At 46.8% G+C, this 18,373-nt stretch overlaps 2 protein-coding genes across 3 annotated transcripts in view; one reads left to right on the top strand and one right to left on the bottom strand.

Annotated features, from left to right (window-relative positions):
- Window positions 1-18,373, top strand: part of CEP63 (centrosomal protein 63) — a 69,832-nt gene that overhangs the window by 32,883 nt on the left and 18,576 nt on the right. The window contains exons 13-14 of one of the 2 annotated variants that reach the window (XM_088466650.1): window positions 444-666; window positions 2,981-3,138. In XM_088466650.1, coding sequence (XP_088322776.1) covers window positions 444-666; window positions 2,981-3,138 — 381 coding nt within the window. Of the gene's footprint in view, window positions 1-443; window positions 667-2,980; window positions 4,065-18,373 lie in introns of those variants that run through there. The other variant, XM_088466648.1, reaches the window with a different exon arrangement.
- KY (kyphoscoliosis peptidase) overlaps window positions 14,547-18,373 on the bottom strand; it is a 38,443-nt gene continuing 34,616 nt past the window's right edge. The window contains exon 10 of the mRNA XM_088466645.1: window positions 14,547-17,217. Coding sequence (XP_088322771.1) covers window positions 14,822-17,217 — 2,396 coding nt within the window. The 3' untranslated portion in view covers window positions 14,547-14,821. The remainder of the gene's footprint in view (window positions 17,218-18,373) is intronic.

Raw genomic sequence — 18,373 nt, 5'->3', positions numbered from 1 at the left:
TGGTTGCACAAATGTTCCGCAGCGCCTTACAAAGTACATAAACAATTGTAGGCAAGCGACTTACAGAACAATACAATACAGGACCAGGACATGGATAATATATATTGCTACAGTAGCGACCATAGCACCCAGATAAGCAACAGAGCATAAGCAACCAAGTGTTAGGTGCCCTAGTGGTGAGTAAGAAGTAGATGAAACTAAAGTAGAGCGAAGCACAAGAGGGTAGAGGGCCCTGCTCGTAAGAGCTTACATTCTAAAAGGGAAGGGAAGACAAACAGGTTTGACACAGATGGGGTAGATGTGGATGGGTAAATGTTATACTATTTTCCTATCTTAAGTGGCCTATTGCCCATTTAAGAAGCTTAAAAATTAATCTTTTCATTACGGTTTAAATGAACTTCAGCCACGGAGGGGCTAATAGATTGCTTCATTCATCCGCACAGGAGATCCCAGGAACTGTTGAGCAGACATGAAGAGGAGTTGAAGGCACTGAACGAGCACCTGAATAAGGTGTCACAGCGGTATGAGGAGGTGCTGCAGACTCTCCACTCCCAGCAAGAAGCTGCCTTTATCTTGAAAGGCCTTAGCAGGACAAGCTCTCTGGACAAGGGAGACGACGGAGATGTCCAAGATGGGAATGAGGAGGATTCCTGCCTAGAGCCACAGGTGAGGCTTGTGTCTGCAGGAAGGAGGTCGTGCTGTGTATTGGTAAAGCGGGAATGATTTCAGTTATCACCAGTGGGCAACTTTGTGTGACTGCATTATTCATGTATCCTGTACTCGTGCCATTAGCCCGAATGGGAGGTTTAGTTTGTATATTTGTCTGTTGCAGATGATATCTGTAATGAACTAGCTTATACTGAATCATAAAGTATGTTATCACTAAGTGTGAGCAGTGCTGTATGAGTTGAACTGTTTTACTTCACTAAATATGTCCATAATGCTGTATTTGACACCTCTACAGCAGAGGAAGGTAATAAAGACAGAGGGATTGATTCAGAGGTGGACAGTATTGCAAGGCCGCAGGGTAGCAGCTCTGCAATACCATCCAACTAAAATGCAAATGCAGCAGGAGGTGTCTGCTCCTTGCAGCGTCTGACGGTTGCTGTCCTCGGCCAGCCTGCATATATCGCAGCTTACTCAGCCTGTCTGCGTCCTATGATGCAGACCCTGGCCTTCCCACTCCCAGGAAATGAGGGCGACATGCCCCCATTTCCAGAAGCGCAGTCCGACACCGTCCGGCTGCAGCCTGTCAATCAGGCTGCGCTTCAGGGGGCACTGTAAGCGTGATCGCAGGACCTGTTCCGCCAGGCAGATTCCTGCTACATCTGCTTATTGTGCTTTTAGCATATCCTGAAAGATTACTGTATAGTCTCCTTAATCTTGAAGAGGATAGAAGGCATAAGGTGGGACTGGGAATGCTATGCTGGAAATGATCATGTACTACATTGTATTGTTATCTGGGTCCATGTCCATGAGATTTAACCAGCCCTCCTTTTCCTGTAAATGAGTGGTACCTAGAGGAAGATTGGCTTCTGATGTGGATATTGGTGAGCAATTTGGCATTAATATAAGTAAGAATGGAAAGTGACAATGCCAGGAGAACTGTTCTGCGTTACAGTGACAGGTGCAAATACTCCAAACTACATCCCTCTGTTGTCATTCTCTCACATGTCTGGACCATGTATTACGTCTATATTATAAGCCTTTGTTACACTATGAGCCGTATTCAATTTGAGCGGACCCGCGATACTTTCTCCTCCCTGTTTTGCAGGCGGAAAAGTTTCTCGCGCGTGCCAGTGTATCGCCGTATTCAATTTGAAAGTATGTGAAAACGGGACCCGGCGAAACTTAAACAAGCGGAAAGTACTGTCAGATTTCAGGAAATCAGCCTGGCACCCCCCAAAAGATGCTCTGATTTGGGGGTTAGCTATGGTTACCCCCGATTTGGCTTGCTGAAGGTATTTGTTGTTTTTAAACGGGCTAAATAGCTGCTAAATAGCGTTTTTGTGTAAGTGGTGCAGAATAGTATTCAGGAGGTTTTTTTGCAGAAAATAACTTATCCCAGCAAATTTGGGGTACTTGAAAATGGGGGCCAGCATATTTTAAAGTCGATAAAGTTAAGTTGAAAAAATTGTGAAAAATCCACCTGCCGAAAGCCCCTTTGTCCCCCAACATTTTTTTTTTCACCCCCAAACTCAAAGTGATTTTTTGGGGTGTTCTTAAGTGTTTTTTGTTTTTAATTTTTTGACACAGTTTACCTTTGGGGGACTGTCTGAAGGCTGCATGGGGCTTCCCGCAACGTTGCACCCCAAAACCCCAATTCTGCACTTTTTTCCGCCTGCTATTCATAGATGAAACTTTTCCGCCTATTACATTGCACTGACTTTCCGCCTAGGCGAAAAGTCTTCCAAATTGAATACGGAGTAGAATCAAAGCTGGCGAAAATGACATCATCGGCGAAAAGTTTCCGCCAAAAACACTTGAAAACGGCTTTTCGCTCCAAATTGAATATGGCCCTATATATCTCCTCTGATCTCTAGTGCGCCAAAACTATTGAACTCAACATAGAAAACCACAAGAGCTTACAGCACCACTGTATAGACTAGACTATAAACAGGGAGGTAGGAAGAGTGACACTACAAGTCCCAGCACAGAAGTGGCTGAATTCTTAGATACAGCAAAGTATTGTGTTTTTCTTACACCTTTTCGTATATAAAACCAGCATTTATTACTTGCTACATGTGACTGCTGCATATGTAAACTTTTTACGATCAACTTTTTTACTCACAATGTACTATTATTTACATGTTTTGATCATTCTGTATTTGTATACAGTATATATTCTATTCTTTGCTATAACATGGGGCTTTGCGCTTTTTCCCAGGGGTGTGCCGCACAATGTTTTCGGCTTTACACCTACATGGCTAAGCTTTTTTTTTTTTTATCTGGCTGGTCACTAGCATACTTCTTCCTGCAGCTCCCGATGCCGCCCTCCTCGCCAGCCAACACTATAGCCTCACAATTCCTGCAAGAGGAAGAGCTCCGGTCACAGGATCTTCTGCAGCGACTGGACTCTCACATTGAGGAGTTGAAGCAAGAAAGTCAGCGAACAATTCAACACTTCACCGACACCAGGTAACGCATTGTGGAATGCTGCCTGAGCACGGCATATACAGGAGTTTTGTGTGGGCTCTTATTTTGTCCACAAGATGTCAGCAATGAGCTCGCCTCATACAATATCTACTGTATGTTCAACTTTCTTAATACCTTTTACCTTAACCCCCTCATAAGTTGCAAACCGTTTGTACTAAATCCGTTTCAACATTTTTTTCTTTTAATCCGCTGAATTCAAATCATGTACACAATGTAAAAATCAAGACTGTATCTTTAAACAAATATATATATATTTATTTTTGTAAGAACATTTTTTTTCATTAACACAATATAAATAGAATTATGCAGGTGTCACAATGTGAATAGCCTGGTTGTTGGAATAAACATATGGGGGAATTCCATTAACCCCGATAATTTTTCGGATGAATAAAACGGGACTGTGGAGAGACACAAGCCGCACCAAAGGTTATCGGTAGGGGTCCCGGCCTTATATGCATACTGGGACCCCGAGGAGTACTGCAGATGGTGGGGTTCCAGTGAAGGGATGGCAGTTGCTAAAACTCTTATTTAATTTTGGCTATAAATATATCTCCCCTACTTTTGATTATTTTTCTTTACTCTAGCAAAATTTTTGTGTGATAGTCTTATTTTCTTTTAATCCTTCTACATGTCTAATTTCTCTTTGGAAAGATTTTATTGTGTTTTAGATAAAAATATATTTTTGAAGTCTTTGTGGTTTAGCTGTTTGTGTTCTTGGTGATGCTACTGCACAACCACCAACACAGACCTTTATAGACCTGTTTACTTGCATTTGAATACATTTTAATTACAGAAAATGTTCCTATTTATTCTACAGAATTCATTGTTATTTGTTTTTATACATTGTGTATATGCGTTTTAGTAACATTTAGCTCATGTATTGACTCCTTGTTAATTAATTTTTTTTGTATAAACTGAATGGACTGCCTAATTTTAACTTTGATGTTCAAAATTCTTATATTTAAAGATTATATATTTTTACATTGGAAATAAATTATATAAGTTATAGATTGAATTGTATTGTATTTTCATAGAGTTCGTCTTCAGATTATTGTATAACTTCCAATGTTAGATGTAATAAGGAACCCAAATAACTCTTAATCCTTTCGTGAATAATGATTCTGATCTTCTAGAGGAGTTATATATACGCTAGGATCCAGTGGCGTCACTTGGGCATACAAACAACATTATTGAAGCACGGTTAGTATACATGGGGCCTAGGGAATGAATAATTCAGTGTTCTCATCAATATTGATTCAGCCCAAAACATGGCTTGCTGCATTGTGTGTAGCTGACAGGTGAATGTGAAGAGTATGCTTCAGCTTGGGTAGGATCTGATTTTGTGCATTCTGGCACCCGAGAAGTGTGCTAATTACAGACGTTCCACTTCTATTTGTCATTTTTGTGGTTTAAAATGTGTTTACTGTAAAAAGTATACAATTGAGATCAGTGGCAAGGCTTTTGGATTCTGGAGATCTTTGACTGCATATATCGCTGAATTTGATACCTGGTAAGAATCCGCAAGTTTACTATAAATTTAGGGCCTGATTCAGAGATGCACGCTAATGCGATCGCAGCTACGATTTCGCATCGCCTCTGCGAAAATGTGCTAATGGTTCCAAAGCTTATCCGAGCATAAGGACGCCCACTGCTGCCTTCTCATCTGCGTACGACGTTGCATACCTGTGTAAATATCAGTAACATAGACGCACATTGAGCAGCCATCTTGGCGCAGCCTTGGGAGCTCTCCTGACACGCAGAGCGAGCTGAATAGAAGACGTATAGGCTGATTTATGCACTCCCATGAAACGACGTTCAAACAGACGGACAAGCATGTCAGACCACCCACCCGTCACAACACCCGAAAACACTGACAACCTGTCACTCACTTTGCAATGGATTCCTCTGTGCATCCGTAGCTGCAATGCGATCGTTGCGCACAAACAGTGCTGCTTATGTGCAGACGCAATGGCAAACAATCGCTCTGTCTGCGTCCGTAATCGCCATTGCGTCCAGCTCTGAATCAGGCCTTTAGTACTGCTGGTGTCCGAAAAACAAAGCGATGGGGTCTGCTTTGTGTTTACGACAAACACTATCTTACATGGGTGCCTCAGAGTTTCATTTAATTTAAAAAAATATATATAAATATTTTTAATCTAAACAGTTGGCATGGACATTAGTTATTATATAATATTCATTCCTGTTTAGCTATCTTTTTACAAATAAACAGAGCATAAAAACACCACGTACAAGTGCTAACTACTCTGCGCTAAAATACTTCAGCACACATTAGGCTATAACAAATATGTTGGAAAAAACCCTAATCCTAGAAGCGTACCTGTGACAAGTGTTGCCATCAGTCTAGTATTAGCTGGTACATCCTGTCTTTGTTTATCAAGGTTGTTCCCACTCTGAGCACTGAGTGTCCTGACACTAGGGGAAGACAAGTTAGATACCATTACAGCAGCACATGTCTTGAGTCAGGAGATTGGTGGCCTTTTTCTTGTTGACCAGGCTGCAACGATATCCTACTGGTCATCTAGTTTTCTAGCTCCGCAATAGTATTCTTATCGTCCAGGATAAATAGATTTTCCTCCTAACCTCAGACTACAACTGACTTTGGGATTTCACACTCCCTGAGGCAAGAGATCATTTTATAAATTGAATTTGATGGAGATGGTTTATAAGATAAAGTAAGCCCTGCTGTAAACATAAAAGGGATATTAGACGTCCGATGATTTCCCTGACTCTGCATAAGACAGCAGTCCAGTTGTCTTTATCCAGGTCACAGAAAGCAGAGGTGACGAATATCCATAATAATTCACATTACTCCTTATGCTACACAAGTATTTCTAATGAACATATGTAGCATATTACATACGTGTAATGTTAGTATACACATTAAATATATGAACCCAGGTTACATTGTCACGTATTTACTTGATAATTATTAAATGTGCAATTAAACAAGTGACAATGTTGTTTGACTTAATACATTCCAGATTTATACTATTATTACAACAATGTTGATTATTTTGTACATGTTGTATTCTTTGTATACATTTACTCTCTGTTTCTACTTCAGGGTCCATAGGGGGTCCACAGGGTTGACCTTGGGTATAGCTGGATCTGGATCCATGGGCACCACGCAGTTAAAGCTTTGCTGCTCCCAGGATGCACTTGGGTCCGTCCTCCTCTATACCCCGCCCCGGCCACAGGCACCTCAGTTTTAGTTGGTGCCTGGCCGGAGTCGGGTCACCCTGCGCAGTGGGGCTGCATAAGCAGCCCCTAAGCTTTATTCTTTATTTAAAAAAAAAAAAAAAGAAGATTTTATTATTTTATTTTTACTGTCTTCAGAGCGGCAGCATCAGACTGTCCATCTGGACGTCTACGCTGCCGCTCCAACAGCCCCGCTGGCGCTGCGACGCCGGTTCTGATCTGGGGATCGCAGCAGGACCCCGGAGTCAGTACTAGCGTGGCTCCGGGACCTCCCAAGGACTGCTGCCGGACTGAAGGGGCCAGGTAAGCCGCGTGCAGCGCTGTCAGCGCTGCACGCGGGGAAAATGCAGTCTTCATGCCGCCGGTCTCTGGGGACAGACCGGCGGCGCTAGTAGCGGCGGCGGGCTCCCCCTCTTCAGGAATACCCCGCGTGTCCGCTGGCCCCCGGGGTGTAAGTACCGGCGGGGAACCGGCTTCCCCGGGGATTTAGTACTAGCAGGGGAGGCAGCCTTCCCTGCTTCAGCACTCCTCCCCTCAGCCCAGCGCGCCTTCTCTCATGTGTGCTGGCGTCGCTGGGCTGTTATCTCCTGGCCACTCAGAGCTCTCCGGCGGCAATCTTCAGGCAGCATCGCAGAGCTCCCAGGCAGGCTTCCAGTGGACCAGTCCCCCTGCGTACCTCTCCCCCTGCAAAGGACAGTGTTCGCAGCACTGAATCTGGGAGGTTGATTGTAGCGGAAGGTGCAGTGAGTATAACTTCTCTGCATGGTATGTGACTTTTTGCTAGTGCTGCTGTCTGTGCTTATTTTCTACTTACTGTCAGCTTTTTACCTATCCCTTTCCTTCTCCTACGGCCCGCAGGTGCGTGGGGGAGGGGTGTTCTTTCTGTGTACCTCACTTATATAAATCTACGTATTTGTGAGGTCCGCCACATACTGCGGTGTGCTCCTCAGTACCATATTGTGGGCTGTTTGGGTTGCATACTTGGGAGTGCGTGGGTGTTATACGCCTTACCTCGTTTCGGTGAGACACTTTTTTTGCAAAAAAGTTTGTGTCATGTCTGATGAGGGGAATGAGCGCTCCGTGGCTCCTGTGTTGTTTTCCTGCCGATGCTGTTCGGCAGGGGTTGACGGGGCAGATTTGTCTCAGGACGGTCTGTGCGGGCGGTGCCAGTTGGTACCTGGACCCTCTAAACCCCCGGTGGCGCAGGATCCTCCGTGGGCAATGTTTACGCAAGTGCTGGCGTCAATCGCGGACCGACTTGCGGTCCCGACTGCGGCCCCTCCTAGGGCGTTGCCCCAGCCTACCATGCCCCGTTCCCCGGGTGTGACTCGTCTGGTGCAGTCTCCTCCCGGGTCTCAGACTGTAGGTCCTTATGCGGGTTTGCCGGTATACGTGCAAACCCCCACGGTGCCGCAGCAGTTGATGGTACCTTTTCAGGGGTATCAGGCAGTACCCCCGCCTTGGGTGGACGTCCTCTCCAGCTCTGTTCAGAGTCTGGCGGCTTCGTCATCGGCTTTTCAACATATGTTGCACAGTGATTTGCCCCCACGGGCGTCCAAGCGTTCCGTTCCGGCTTCACTGGCGGCTCAGTTCACGGACACGGACGTGTCTTCGGATGACGGGGAGATCCATGAAGACTCTGACTCGGATGCCGGGGCCCAGGAGATGGAGGCTAAGTCTTCCATTAATGTGCCGGCATTGGTTAGGGCGGTGCGGGCCATCCTTCACATTGAGGAGGATGTGCCCGTCCCCAGGTCAAAATACCCAAATTTTAAAAAGGCCAAGGTAGCTTCGACGGTTTTTCCCCTGTCCGATCAATTGACGGATCATATGGCAGGGGCCTGGCAGTTGCCCAGCAAGAGGTTCCAACCGCAGAAGCGGTTGGCTTCGAACTATCCGTTTCCGGAGGCTCATTGCAGGAAGTGGGAAACTCCTCCAGCGGTGGATTCCCACGTTACCCGCTTAATTAAAAGCGCTACGCTGCCTTTGCCGTCGATCTCCTCCCTGAAGGATCCCACGGACAGGAAGGTGGAGACTTGTTTGAAGTCTATCTACTCTCTCTCGGGGGCGGTGGCCCGTCCGTCCATAGCCATCTCTTGGGTGGCTAAGGCCATCGAGAGCTGGGCCAATGCTTTGGAGGATACCTTTCCGGAAGATGCTCTGGAGATCCAGAGAGCGTTGATAGGTCAAATGAGGGATGCGGCTTCCTACATTGGGGAAGCATCGTTAGACGCAAGCCTGCTAACCTCTCGGGTGTCGGCTGCAGCTGTGTCGGCGCGTCGGTCCTTGTGGCTGAGGTCTTGGAGAGCTGACGCTGACTCTAAAAAGGGACTGGAGGCCTTACCTTTTAATGGGGAGTTGCTTTTTGGTCTAGACTTGGACAAAATTGTGGACACTCTGGCTAAGTCTAAATCAGCCTTCCTCCCTTCGGCTTCTGCTCCTACCAAGGTACGGAGCTCTGCTTTTCGGTCCTTTCGGGTTCAGGGCAAGGCAAAAGGTCAGTCCTTCCCGAGGCAGTCGACGACCAAGGCCGCTTCTAAGCCCAAGAAGCAGCCCTGGAGTGCCAGGCGCCCTTCTTCCAAGCAGGAAGATAAACCTTCTGCCTGATGGGACGGGCCTCCCTCTGGGGGACCCCAGAGTGGGAGGCCGACTTCTTCTATTTGCCCAGTGCTGGCACAATACCACCACGGATGCCTGGGTTCGAGAAGTGGTCTCCCAGGGGTACGCCCTGTCTTTTCGGCACAGACCGCCCCACCAGTTTTTCTGCATGAGTCCTTCTCAGGATACGACCAAGTCTTTACAGATTCAGGAAGCTATAGAGTCCTTGCTGACAGCAGGGGTCATTGTTCCCGTTCCTCAATTACAACGAGGGACGGGGTTCTATTCTTCTCTGTTTCTGGTGCGGAAACCCAATGGTTCTCATCGCCCTATCCTCAACTTGAAGTCTCTGAACAAATTCCTCAGAGTTCCCAAGTTCAGGATGGAAACGTTACGTTCCATCATTCTGGCGATGGAACCGGGGGATTACATGGTGTCCCTGGATATCCAGGACGCCTACCTTCATGTTCCGATAGCACCTTTGCACCAGCGATATCTGAGGTTCGCTATCCTTCAACACCATTACCAGTTCCGGGCGCTACCCTTTGGTCTCTCCACGGCACCGAGGGTGTTCACGAAGATTATGGCTGTCATGGCCGCACATCTTCGGAACCAGAATGTACGGCTACTACCGTATCTGGACGACCTCCTGTTGCTGGCGAGTTCCCCGGAGGTACTGCTTCATCATCTCCACTTGACGGTCGCTTGCCTGCAAGCGCACGGGTGGCTGATAAATTGGAAAAAGTCCTCCCTGATTCCATCTCAGCGGATGGTTCATTTGGGAGCCCTGCTGGATTCTCGGCAGCAAAGGATCTTCCTGACCCCGGAGAAGGTCTCCTCCCTGCAGCTGAGGATACACAGTTGCCTGAGCAGTTGCCGCCTGTCGGTCCATTCGGCTATGAGGGTTTTGGGCTCCATGGTGTCAACATTCGACATGGTGGAATTTGCCCAGTTCCATTCCCGGCCTCTGCAGGGGCTGATTCTATCGGAATGGAACGGGTTACCTCACCGACTCCGCTCTCAGTTGCTGGTGTTGTCCCCGGAGGTTAGGCAATCTTTGGCTTGGTGGCTTCAGACAGCTCATCTGGTAGAGGGGCGTCCCTTTTGGATCCCGGACTGGGTCCTGCTCACGACGGATGCCAGTCTTCGGGGTTGGGGGGCAGTGACCGGCTCGTTGTCACTTCAGGGTCGTTGGTCTGTGGAAGAAGCTCTTCTTCCCATCAACATTCTGGAACTGCGGGCGGTTTATCGGGCCCTGCAGTCGTCCGGTCCCGCTCTTTACGGACGGGCGGTTCAGGTGCAGTCCGGCAACGCCACCACGGTGGTGTATATCAACCACCAAGGAGGAACTCGAAGTCGGGCAGCAATGTCGGAGGTGTCTCGCATCCTTGCTTGGGCGGAGTGTCACATTCCAGCGATCTCGGCAGTCTTCATTCCCGGAGTCCTCAATTGGGAGGCGGACTTCCTCAGCCGTCACGACGTGCATCCCGGGGAATGGTCGCTTCACCCGGAGGTGTTTCAGCTACTCGTGGACAGGTGGGGGCTGCCGGAGCTGGACTTGATGGCCTCCCGTCACAATCACAAGTTGCCCGTTTACGGGTCAAGGACAAGAGACGCAGGCGCCAGTCTGGTAGACGCGCTGTCGGTGAAATGGACGTTTCACCTGGCGTATCTGTTTCCTCCGATATCCTTACTTCCTTGGGTTCTGCGGAAATTCAAGCAGGACGGCGGCACACTCGTGCTGGTTGCTCCGGCGTGGCCCAGACGTCCTTGGTACTCCGATCTGAGGTGTCTCTCCATCGACGCTCCGTACCTTCTTCCTCAGCGTCGGGACCTGTTGTCTCAAGGGCCCTGCCTTTACCCGGATCTGGGTCGGCTGTCTTTGACGGCGTGGCTCTTGAGACAGCCGTCTTGAGGTCTAGGGGTTTCTCCAGTTCAGTCATTGGTACCATGCTTAGGGCACGCAAGCCTGCCTCCGCACGGATTTACCACAGGGTGTGGCGCACTTACTTTCAGTGGTGTGAATCCAGAAACTATGATCCTCAGGTGTTCCGGGTTTCCAGAATCTTGGAGTTCCTTCAATCAGGTTTGGACCTCGGCTTACGCCTGGCCTCTCTGAAGGTTCATGTGTCTGCTTTGTCCGTGTGGTTTCAGCGACGGATTGCTACACTACCGGATGTTCACACCTTTTTCCAGGGTGTTCTCAGGATACAGCCTCCCTTCGTGCCTCCTGTGGCTCCTTGGGACTTGGCGGTGGTGCTACGGGTCTTGCAGGGTCATCCTTTTGAGCCTCTTGAGGTGGTGGACCTCAAGTGGCTGACGTTCAAGACCGTTTTTCTCCAAGCAATTGCTTCTGCCAGGAGGGTGTCAGATTTGGGGGCGCTTTCCTGTCGCCCTCCTTTTCTGATTTTTCATCAGGACAGAGCGGTGCTCCGCACTCGTCCTGAGTTTTTGCCCAAAGTGGTCTCGAAGTTCGACATTAATCAGGAACTTGTTGTGCCAGCTTTTCAGTCGACTGATCTTTCAGCTGGTGAGGCTTCCTTAGATGTAGTCCGGGCACTTAGAATCTATGTGGATCGGACTGCTTCGGTTAGGAAGTCGGATTCTTTGTTTGTCCTCTTCGGTTTTCACAAGAGGGGTTGGCCTGCCAACAAGCAAACGTTAGCCCGTTGGCTTCGTTCCGTTATTTGTGAGGCTTATGCACAGGAGGGTTTACCTGTGCCAGCCTCTGTTAAGGCTCATTCCACTCGTTCTGTGGGTCCCTCTTGGGCTGCTAGACGTGGAGCCTCCGCTGTTCAGCTGTGTAAGGCGGCCACTTGGTCTTCAATTCAAAAGTTTTTGAGGTTCTATGCGTTTGACACCTTCGCCTCTCAGGATGCATCCTTCGGGCGCCGGGTACTCCTTTCAGCACAGGAGCGTCCCCGCCCTTAGTTGAACTGCTTTGGGACATCCCCAAGGTCAACCCTGTGGACCCCCTATGGACCCTGAAGTAGAAAACAAGAGATATGGTAAGAACTTACCTTTGTTATCTCTGTTTCTACGAAGTCCATAGGGTCCACAGGGCGCCCGCCCTGACGCACCTGGCTTCAAATGGGCTGTGTGGCTGGTCACCGGTTTTCCGTCTCCCATTTCTGTGAGTATGGTTTCTTGTGTGTTCCAGTCTTCCTTCTCTCTGTTTAGTCTCCTCCTCCGGCCTTAGCTGCTTACCAACTAAGGTGCCTGTGGCCGGGGCGGGGTATAGAGGAGGACGGACCCAAGTGCATCCTGGGAGCAGCAAAGCTTTAACTGCGTGGTGCCCATGGATCCAGATCCAGCTATACCCAAGGTCAACCCTGTGGACCCTATGGACTTCGTAGAAACAGAGATAACAAAGGTAAGTTCTTACCATATCTCTTGTTATACTGTACATACCTGTAATACTGTTGTTTTACTACTGGGCTTCTTGCAGTTAGATCTGACCCTTACTTTGGCGTGGGAGTGTTGATAACTCTCCACCTGTTATGATATTAAGAGTTTGCTCCAGAAGTACATGCATACATACATGGGAGCAGATCCAATGAAGCGCGCTGTTGATAGCTGATAGCATCGGGAGGGAGATCCCAGTGTCATACATTTCAGCGCACTGTTAGGGCGACTAGTCAGATCTTTCCTCGCACTCTCAGGATGGTGTGAGAAGAAATCGTTTAACGTGCCGGCCACGAGGCTGTTTTCCGACTTAGCGTGCGCTAACACAGCCTCACGCCCGACACTTTAGTCAGAGAATGCCGGCTCTCGCGACTAAACACCCAGGTTAAGTTGCGAGCACCGGCATTCTCTGACTTAACTTGTTACTGTCAGACTAAACAGTGCGCTGAATTGAATCTGGAACATTCTTAAAGCGACCTCCTCCCTTTACTGCCTGCCAATGTCACTGGCACCAGAATGCAAATGATGGAGGAGGCTGCTCTAGAAGCGACACAGAATGAAGGTCTCAGCCTCTACTTGGCAGAGAGGATAGAGAGAGAGATTTCTGTATAGCAGCCGGTCCATTTGTTTCTTAGAAATGTTCTCTTCACTGTAATCTACTAATATTGCAAACAAAGATTTCTCATTTTTTCATATTTATTAAAGAAAACAGGCAATGCTTTTTTATTTATAAAATATTGATAAAAAAAGAGGCAAAACCCTAATTCTTAAAGGGACAGTAAAATGTTATATATTAGACCCTGATAAAGGTGTTATAACAGCTGGTACTAGTTTGTATTTGTGATCTTTCCTAGCTGTTTGTTTTACTCTTTTTTATTGTACCTAAAGCTGGCCACACAGCGATATTTTACCCGATCTGGCCGATTCCGACACATTGGAGCGACAGATCGTGTAAAATATGGCCAAATCCTGAGTAAATCGTGCGTCCCCACTCACGATCACGATGCGATGCGCGTCCCCGCTGGTCGCACATCGCATCGTCAGATCTGCCGTGCAGTAGGGCAGATCTGACAATCTAGGAGGCGATGCACTGTGACACTCTGGATGCAGGAGAGATCGTATGAAGATTGGACACCAAATAGTGTGCAGATCGTGTGCAGAGCTGCCGGGGAGAGTTTCAAGGGAAATTGTACACATTGGCTGATCGTGGGCAGATCGCTATATATGTGGGTACCTTAAGTGTGCAGCATTTGAGAAGAGAGGCATTGGCCAGTGAATGTTCCTGCTTTCACAGTTGGCAAAATACATTTTCATCTTTTATAAGGAGATACTTATTTGACATGAACTTCTGGAATTAAAAAAGCCTCTAAGTTATGTGAAGAGACCAGACCAGGGGTAGTCACCCTGCTGTTACGATAGGCTGGGGATGCTGGGAATTGTAGTTTCATTACAGCTGAACTATCTTCTTGCCTAACCCAGAGCGAGCTTGGCAATGATTTGGAGATACCTATTACATTGCTTATTTATTCCTATGCGAATGCGCATGTAACCTATGCAGTCCCCTTTATAAAATATAGTCCTTTGGCAGCCATCGCACCCTCCCAAACCCCCCGCTCTGTCCTCCACAATCGGTTACTGATCGTAAACCGTACCAGAGGCAGAAGCCAGGTTCGCTGTTTGCATCTGCCCAGTATTGTTGGTACAAGTGCTCATTTGGAGGGTAGATTAATAATCTGCTTTACGTTACAACATCTGATGCAAACGTAAAGTAATGCAGAAAGTTAAGTACGTGCATTGCTATATCTGCTTTAGGGATTATTTTCTTTCACGTTTTAGTAAAATGTATTGCTCTGTGGAGTTGTCACTTTAAATGCAGTCATGTTATGACTGGAAGGAGACACACAAGGAGGCCAGGCTCTTACTGAATGGCGTTGAAGGATATGGGGGGTACAGTGAGTTGTCAGTGAGAGATTGCCCTAAATGTAAGTCATATACATAAGTGAAACTGGTCATATCACAAACATACATGTAATAGTAATAAACACATTTTTTTAAGATCCATCTTTCTACGTTTGATTGCACCATTCAGATCACAGCAGTACTTTATAGCTGTCCATTTTACAGTAGAATGGCCACCGCTGACCATTGACATGTAATTAATATATATACACTACTGTATTTTTGTCAGACTCTCATGATAATAGCAAATGATGTGTCTGTGTTTGAAATAAGGACTTCTAAAATAACAGCAACAGAACTATTAATTGTTCTTTGAAACCTGTTTTGGAGTACAGGAATATGATCTATAAAAAGCTCTCCATGTAGTGGATCGTCCATATCTAGTTTTAGCACCTCTGACAAGTCTAATCATTAAGATGATTCATATTGTAAGGGAGACGATGCCTTGGAAGGAGGTTTCCAACTCGCCAAGCTAGGAGAAGTATCAGGTTTCTATTAAATGCTGGAGAGCTGCACCCTTCACCTGATAACTAAGCACCAGTGCATAATTCTTGTTCAGATTATTTGTCATTAGCACTTGAATGTCTTTGCTTCCAGCTGTGCTGCAGACCCCCTCCCAACATCCGTCCCGACCTAAGATCAGTGGCCAAAAGTTCTTGCCTTTGACCGACACTGCTGCCAGTCCTCTGGCTTTGATTCTGAAGAGTACTTCGCTGTTGGCTGGCAGAATACCGTTCCGTGGTTCCAGCAGCTCATAACTCTCATTCCAAGCATTATATCTCATGGGGAAGAATGGCCACCTTATTTTTGTGTTGGAGCAGTAAATGAGGTAATTGCAGGCGTAGTCGTACACATTGCTGAGGTCTGTCTTGATCTTGGTGCATATTTTCAGCACGTAGTTACCAGCTTTAGGTAGTTGGATCTGAAACTCTACCCGACCTTCCTTTTCCATTTGGAAAATGTACCTTCTCCTGGCTTCCTCAGACGTGATGTCCTCGGAGTGTAGGGTAGCTATAATATCGGTAGCTTCATCCATAGCAAAACTGACACAGCAGCGACCATCATCTGTGCGAATTGCTGGCTCAAGGTGGGATGGGCGAAGGAGACATTTTTTGTCTGAGAGAGAGCTAGGTCCAGCAGGGTTGCATAGATCTGATGGTAGCAAAGGCCACTTCACTTGAGAATTAAGACAAGAAATTAGATAATTACAGGCAAATTTGAAATTGCCCTGCTCAGATTCGGTATAAATCTTCAGGACATACATCCCAGCTTGTGGCAGCTGTATGTGGAATTCCACCCTGTTCTGTCTCTGGACTTGCAGCACATGTCTCCGTTCCCCCTCTTCTGTTAGCAAAACATCTTCAGACTGTAGCCTGGCAAATATACCCATCTCCTTTTTGAGTGTGAAAGACAGCGAGCACCGTCCATCCGTCGAGTGGATGATTGCCTCTGTTTGGGAGGGCTGCAGAAGGCCCTTTTTCTCTGACAGAGAGGTAGGCCCAACAGGGTTCTGCATAACATTGGGAAATGGGGGCCATGCTGTCTTCAGGTTTGAACACGATATAACGTAGCTGCACACAAACTCATAGTTCCCAGGTTGAAATTTGTTATCTGCATAGATTCTGAGGTCATAGGAACCATTTCTGGGAAGCTGAATGTAGAACTCGACCTGACGCTGCTTCTGGACCTGCAAAATGTATCGTCTTTCCATTTGACTATTCCACTTGTTATCCTCAGAGTGTAGGGTGGCCAAGCAGCTCATATCTCTATCAAGTGAAAAGCTTAAAGAGCAACGCCCATCTGGGCTATTAATCACTTGTCCTAACTGGGATGGCTGGATGAAACCTTTTTTGTCCACCGCGTTGCTGGAGCCGACTGGTATCTGTGGTATGACGGGTGCCTCTATGCATGAAGTCTCAATACTGGAACAACATATCAAGTAATTGCAGATATATTCAAAGTTGGATGGCGAGATTTTGCTGTTGGCAAATATCTGTAGAACGTATGAGCCTGTCTGAGGCAGCCGCGTCTGTAGTTCCAAGTGCTGCCCTCTTTGTGTCTGTGTCACATAACGCTTCTCCCCGCAGTCACCCAGAGACACCTCATCACACAGAAGTGCTGTCAGAACTTTGATATCCTCCTTTATTGTGAACGATATAGATGAATGTCCATTTGATGTATAAATAATAGGATCTCGACAAGAAGGTTGCAGAAGACCTTTCTTTTCCATTAGTGCAGTTGGCCCGACAGGGTTCTGCAACATTTTCGGGAAGGGTGGCCACGCCACCTCTTCATTTGTACATAGAATAAGGTAGTTACAGAAGCATTCAAACCTTCCTGGGCCAGTGGAACTGTGTATTTTTAAGGCATAGTGACCTTGTTGTGGAAGATGGACTGTAAACTCCACTCTATTTCCCCGTAGGGTTTGAAGGACATACCTTCTCTCATCACCAGGTTTCATGTGATCACCATGTAAAGTCGCTATGACAACATTTCTTTTGGCCAGAGTGAAACCCACTGTACAGCGACCATCCAGAGTAGTAATCACTGGTTCCCGGCATGTGAGCTGTAGAAACCCTTTCTGGTCTGTCAGCCAGCTTGGGCCAACTATAACATCAAGTTCCTTAGGAATCTTGAACACAGGATCTACAGAGCTACAGTCAAGGAGATACTCTACAACATTTTCATAAGTTTCCTTGGTGCTGTCATAAGGTTTGGTGTACAGCTCCAGCCTATGTCTTCCAGTCTCTTGTGGATACACCTCCAGCTGCATCCCATTTTTAGTTAAGGTCATTATTCCAGGCTTCTCCGTTTTATTTAGGGTGAAAGAAAAGAGTGCAAGGTGACGTCCCTCAATGGAAAATGTGGCCTTTCCATTCACTGGAAGAGAATGAAAATTATGTCATTAAACATTCCGCAATTCCTAGTTCAGGTTTATTCATTGGAAATATTGCCGGCGTCGTGATTTCCCATTTTTCTTTAACTACAGTAATACACTAATGTGTATGTCTCCTTACAATGTATACAAAATGGAGGTTCCAAGAACTAACTCTTGTATATCTATCTTGTACAGTGAGTTTGGAAAGTCCCTCCGCAGTGACTGTGCTAAGTACGTTCCAGAGGTGGGGCTGCAGCGCAGTTCAAAATTCAAATAGGGGAGTCACACCAACTGCCACCCCAAACGGTGCCACACAGCACCGGCTGGGACTCACTGGCAGTTGGTGTGGCTCCCCTATTTGAATTTTCTGTCACACACTTAACACAGTCATTGCGGAAAGACTTTCTCCTATATGTTATTTTTGTTTTAAATAGGGGGACTGATTCAGAGTCTCCTGTAAATTGGCCTCATTTGGGATTTTTTGTCATTCTTGGACATCCGAGACGTACGTGGGCATCTCTGCAGATCAGCAGGCAATTCTGAGTCACATGAAAGTGAGCCTGATCTACACTCATGTCTCAATCTGGGCAGCAATGAGGTGTCCACACAAATAAGTGTGCCGCGGGCTTGTATGCAGAATTGTGTGCTAGTCAGAGATGAGCCTGTGGAGAGATCTGCCCGGTTCAGACAGAGCGTTTGCACCAAGGATAGTGCTGATAATGGAAACAGCTGCTCTCACTAGCGGATGTATAGGGTTGTTGCGACCACATAGATAAATGTAGGGGGAGATTCACATCTACAGTATTTTCATAGCAATACGGCCGAATTGCATGCAACTCTAAATCAGCCTCATAGAGGCAGATTTACTAGGCCAATGTTTATTTAAGCCGCCAATGATCGGTGGCCGATGGATTTCAAAGGCAAATGTAATTAATGCTAAAGAATATTGATTTAGTATTCATTACTGTTGCCCTTTGAAATCCATTGGTCAAAGCCGTCGATCTTTGGCGGCTATGTATATCCGACGGATAGCAAATCTCGCTCATCATATTTCCTACTTTATATTTCTAGAAGTTATTTATTGCAGAAAACAAAATATGAAGCAAGACTAATGGTGCATACACACGGTCAGATTTTTCCTTCAGATATGAACGATAA

This window comes from Taudactylus pleione, unplaced genomic scaffold, assembly GCF_031769625.1.
Source record: "Taudactylus pleione unplaced genomic scaffold, aTauple2 ptg000066l, whole genome shotgun sequence".
In the NCBI taxonomy this organism is placed as follows: Eukaryota; Metazoa; Chordata; class Amphibia; order Anura; family Myobatrachidae; genus Taudactylus; species Taudactylus pleione.
This window is presented reverse-complemented; position numbering and strand designations above follow the sequence as displayed.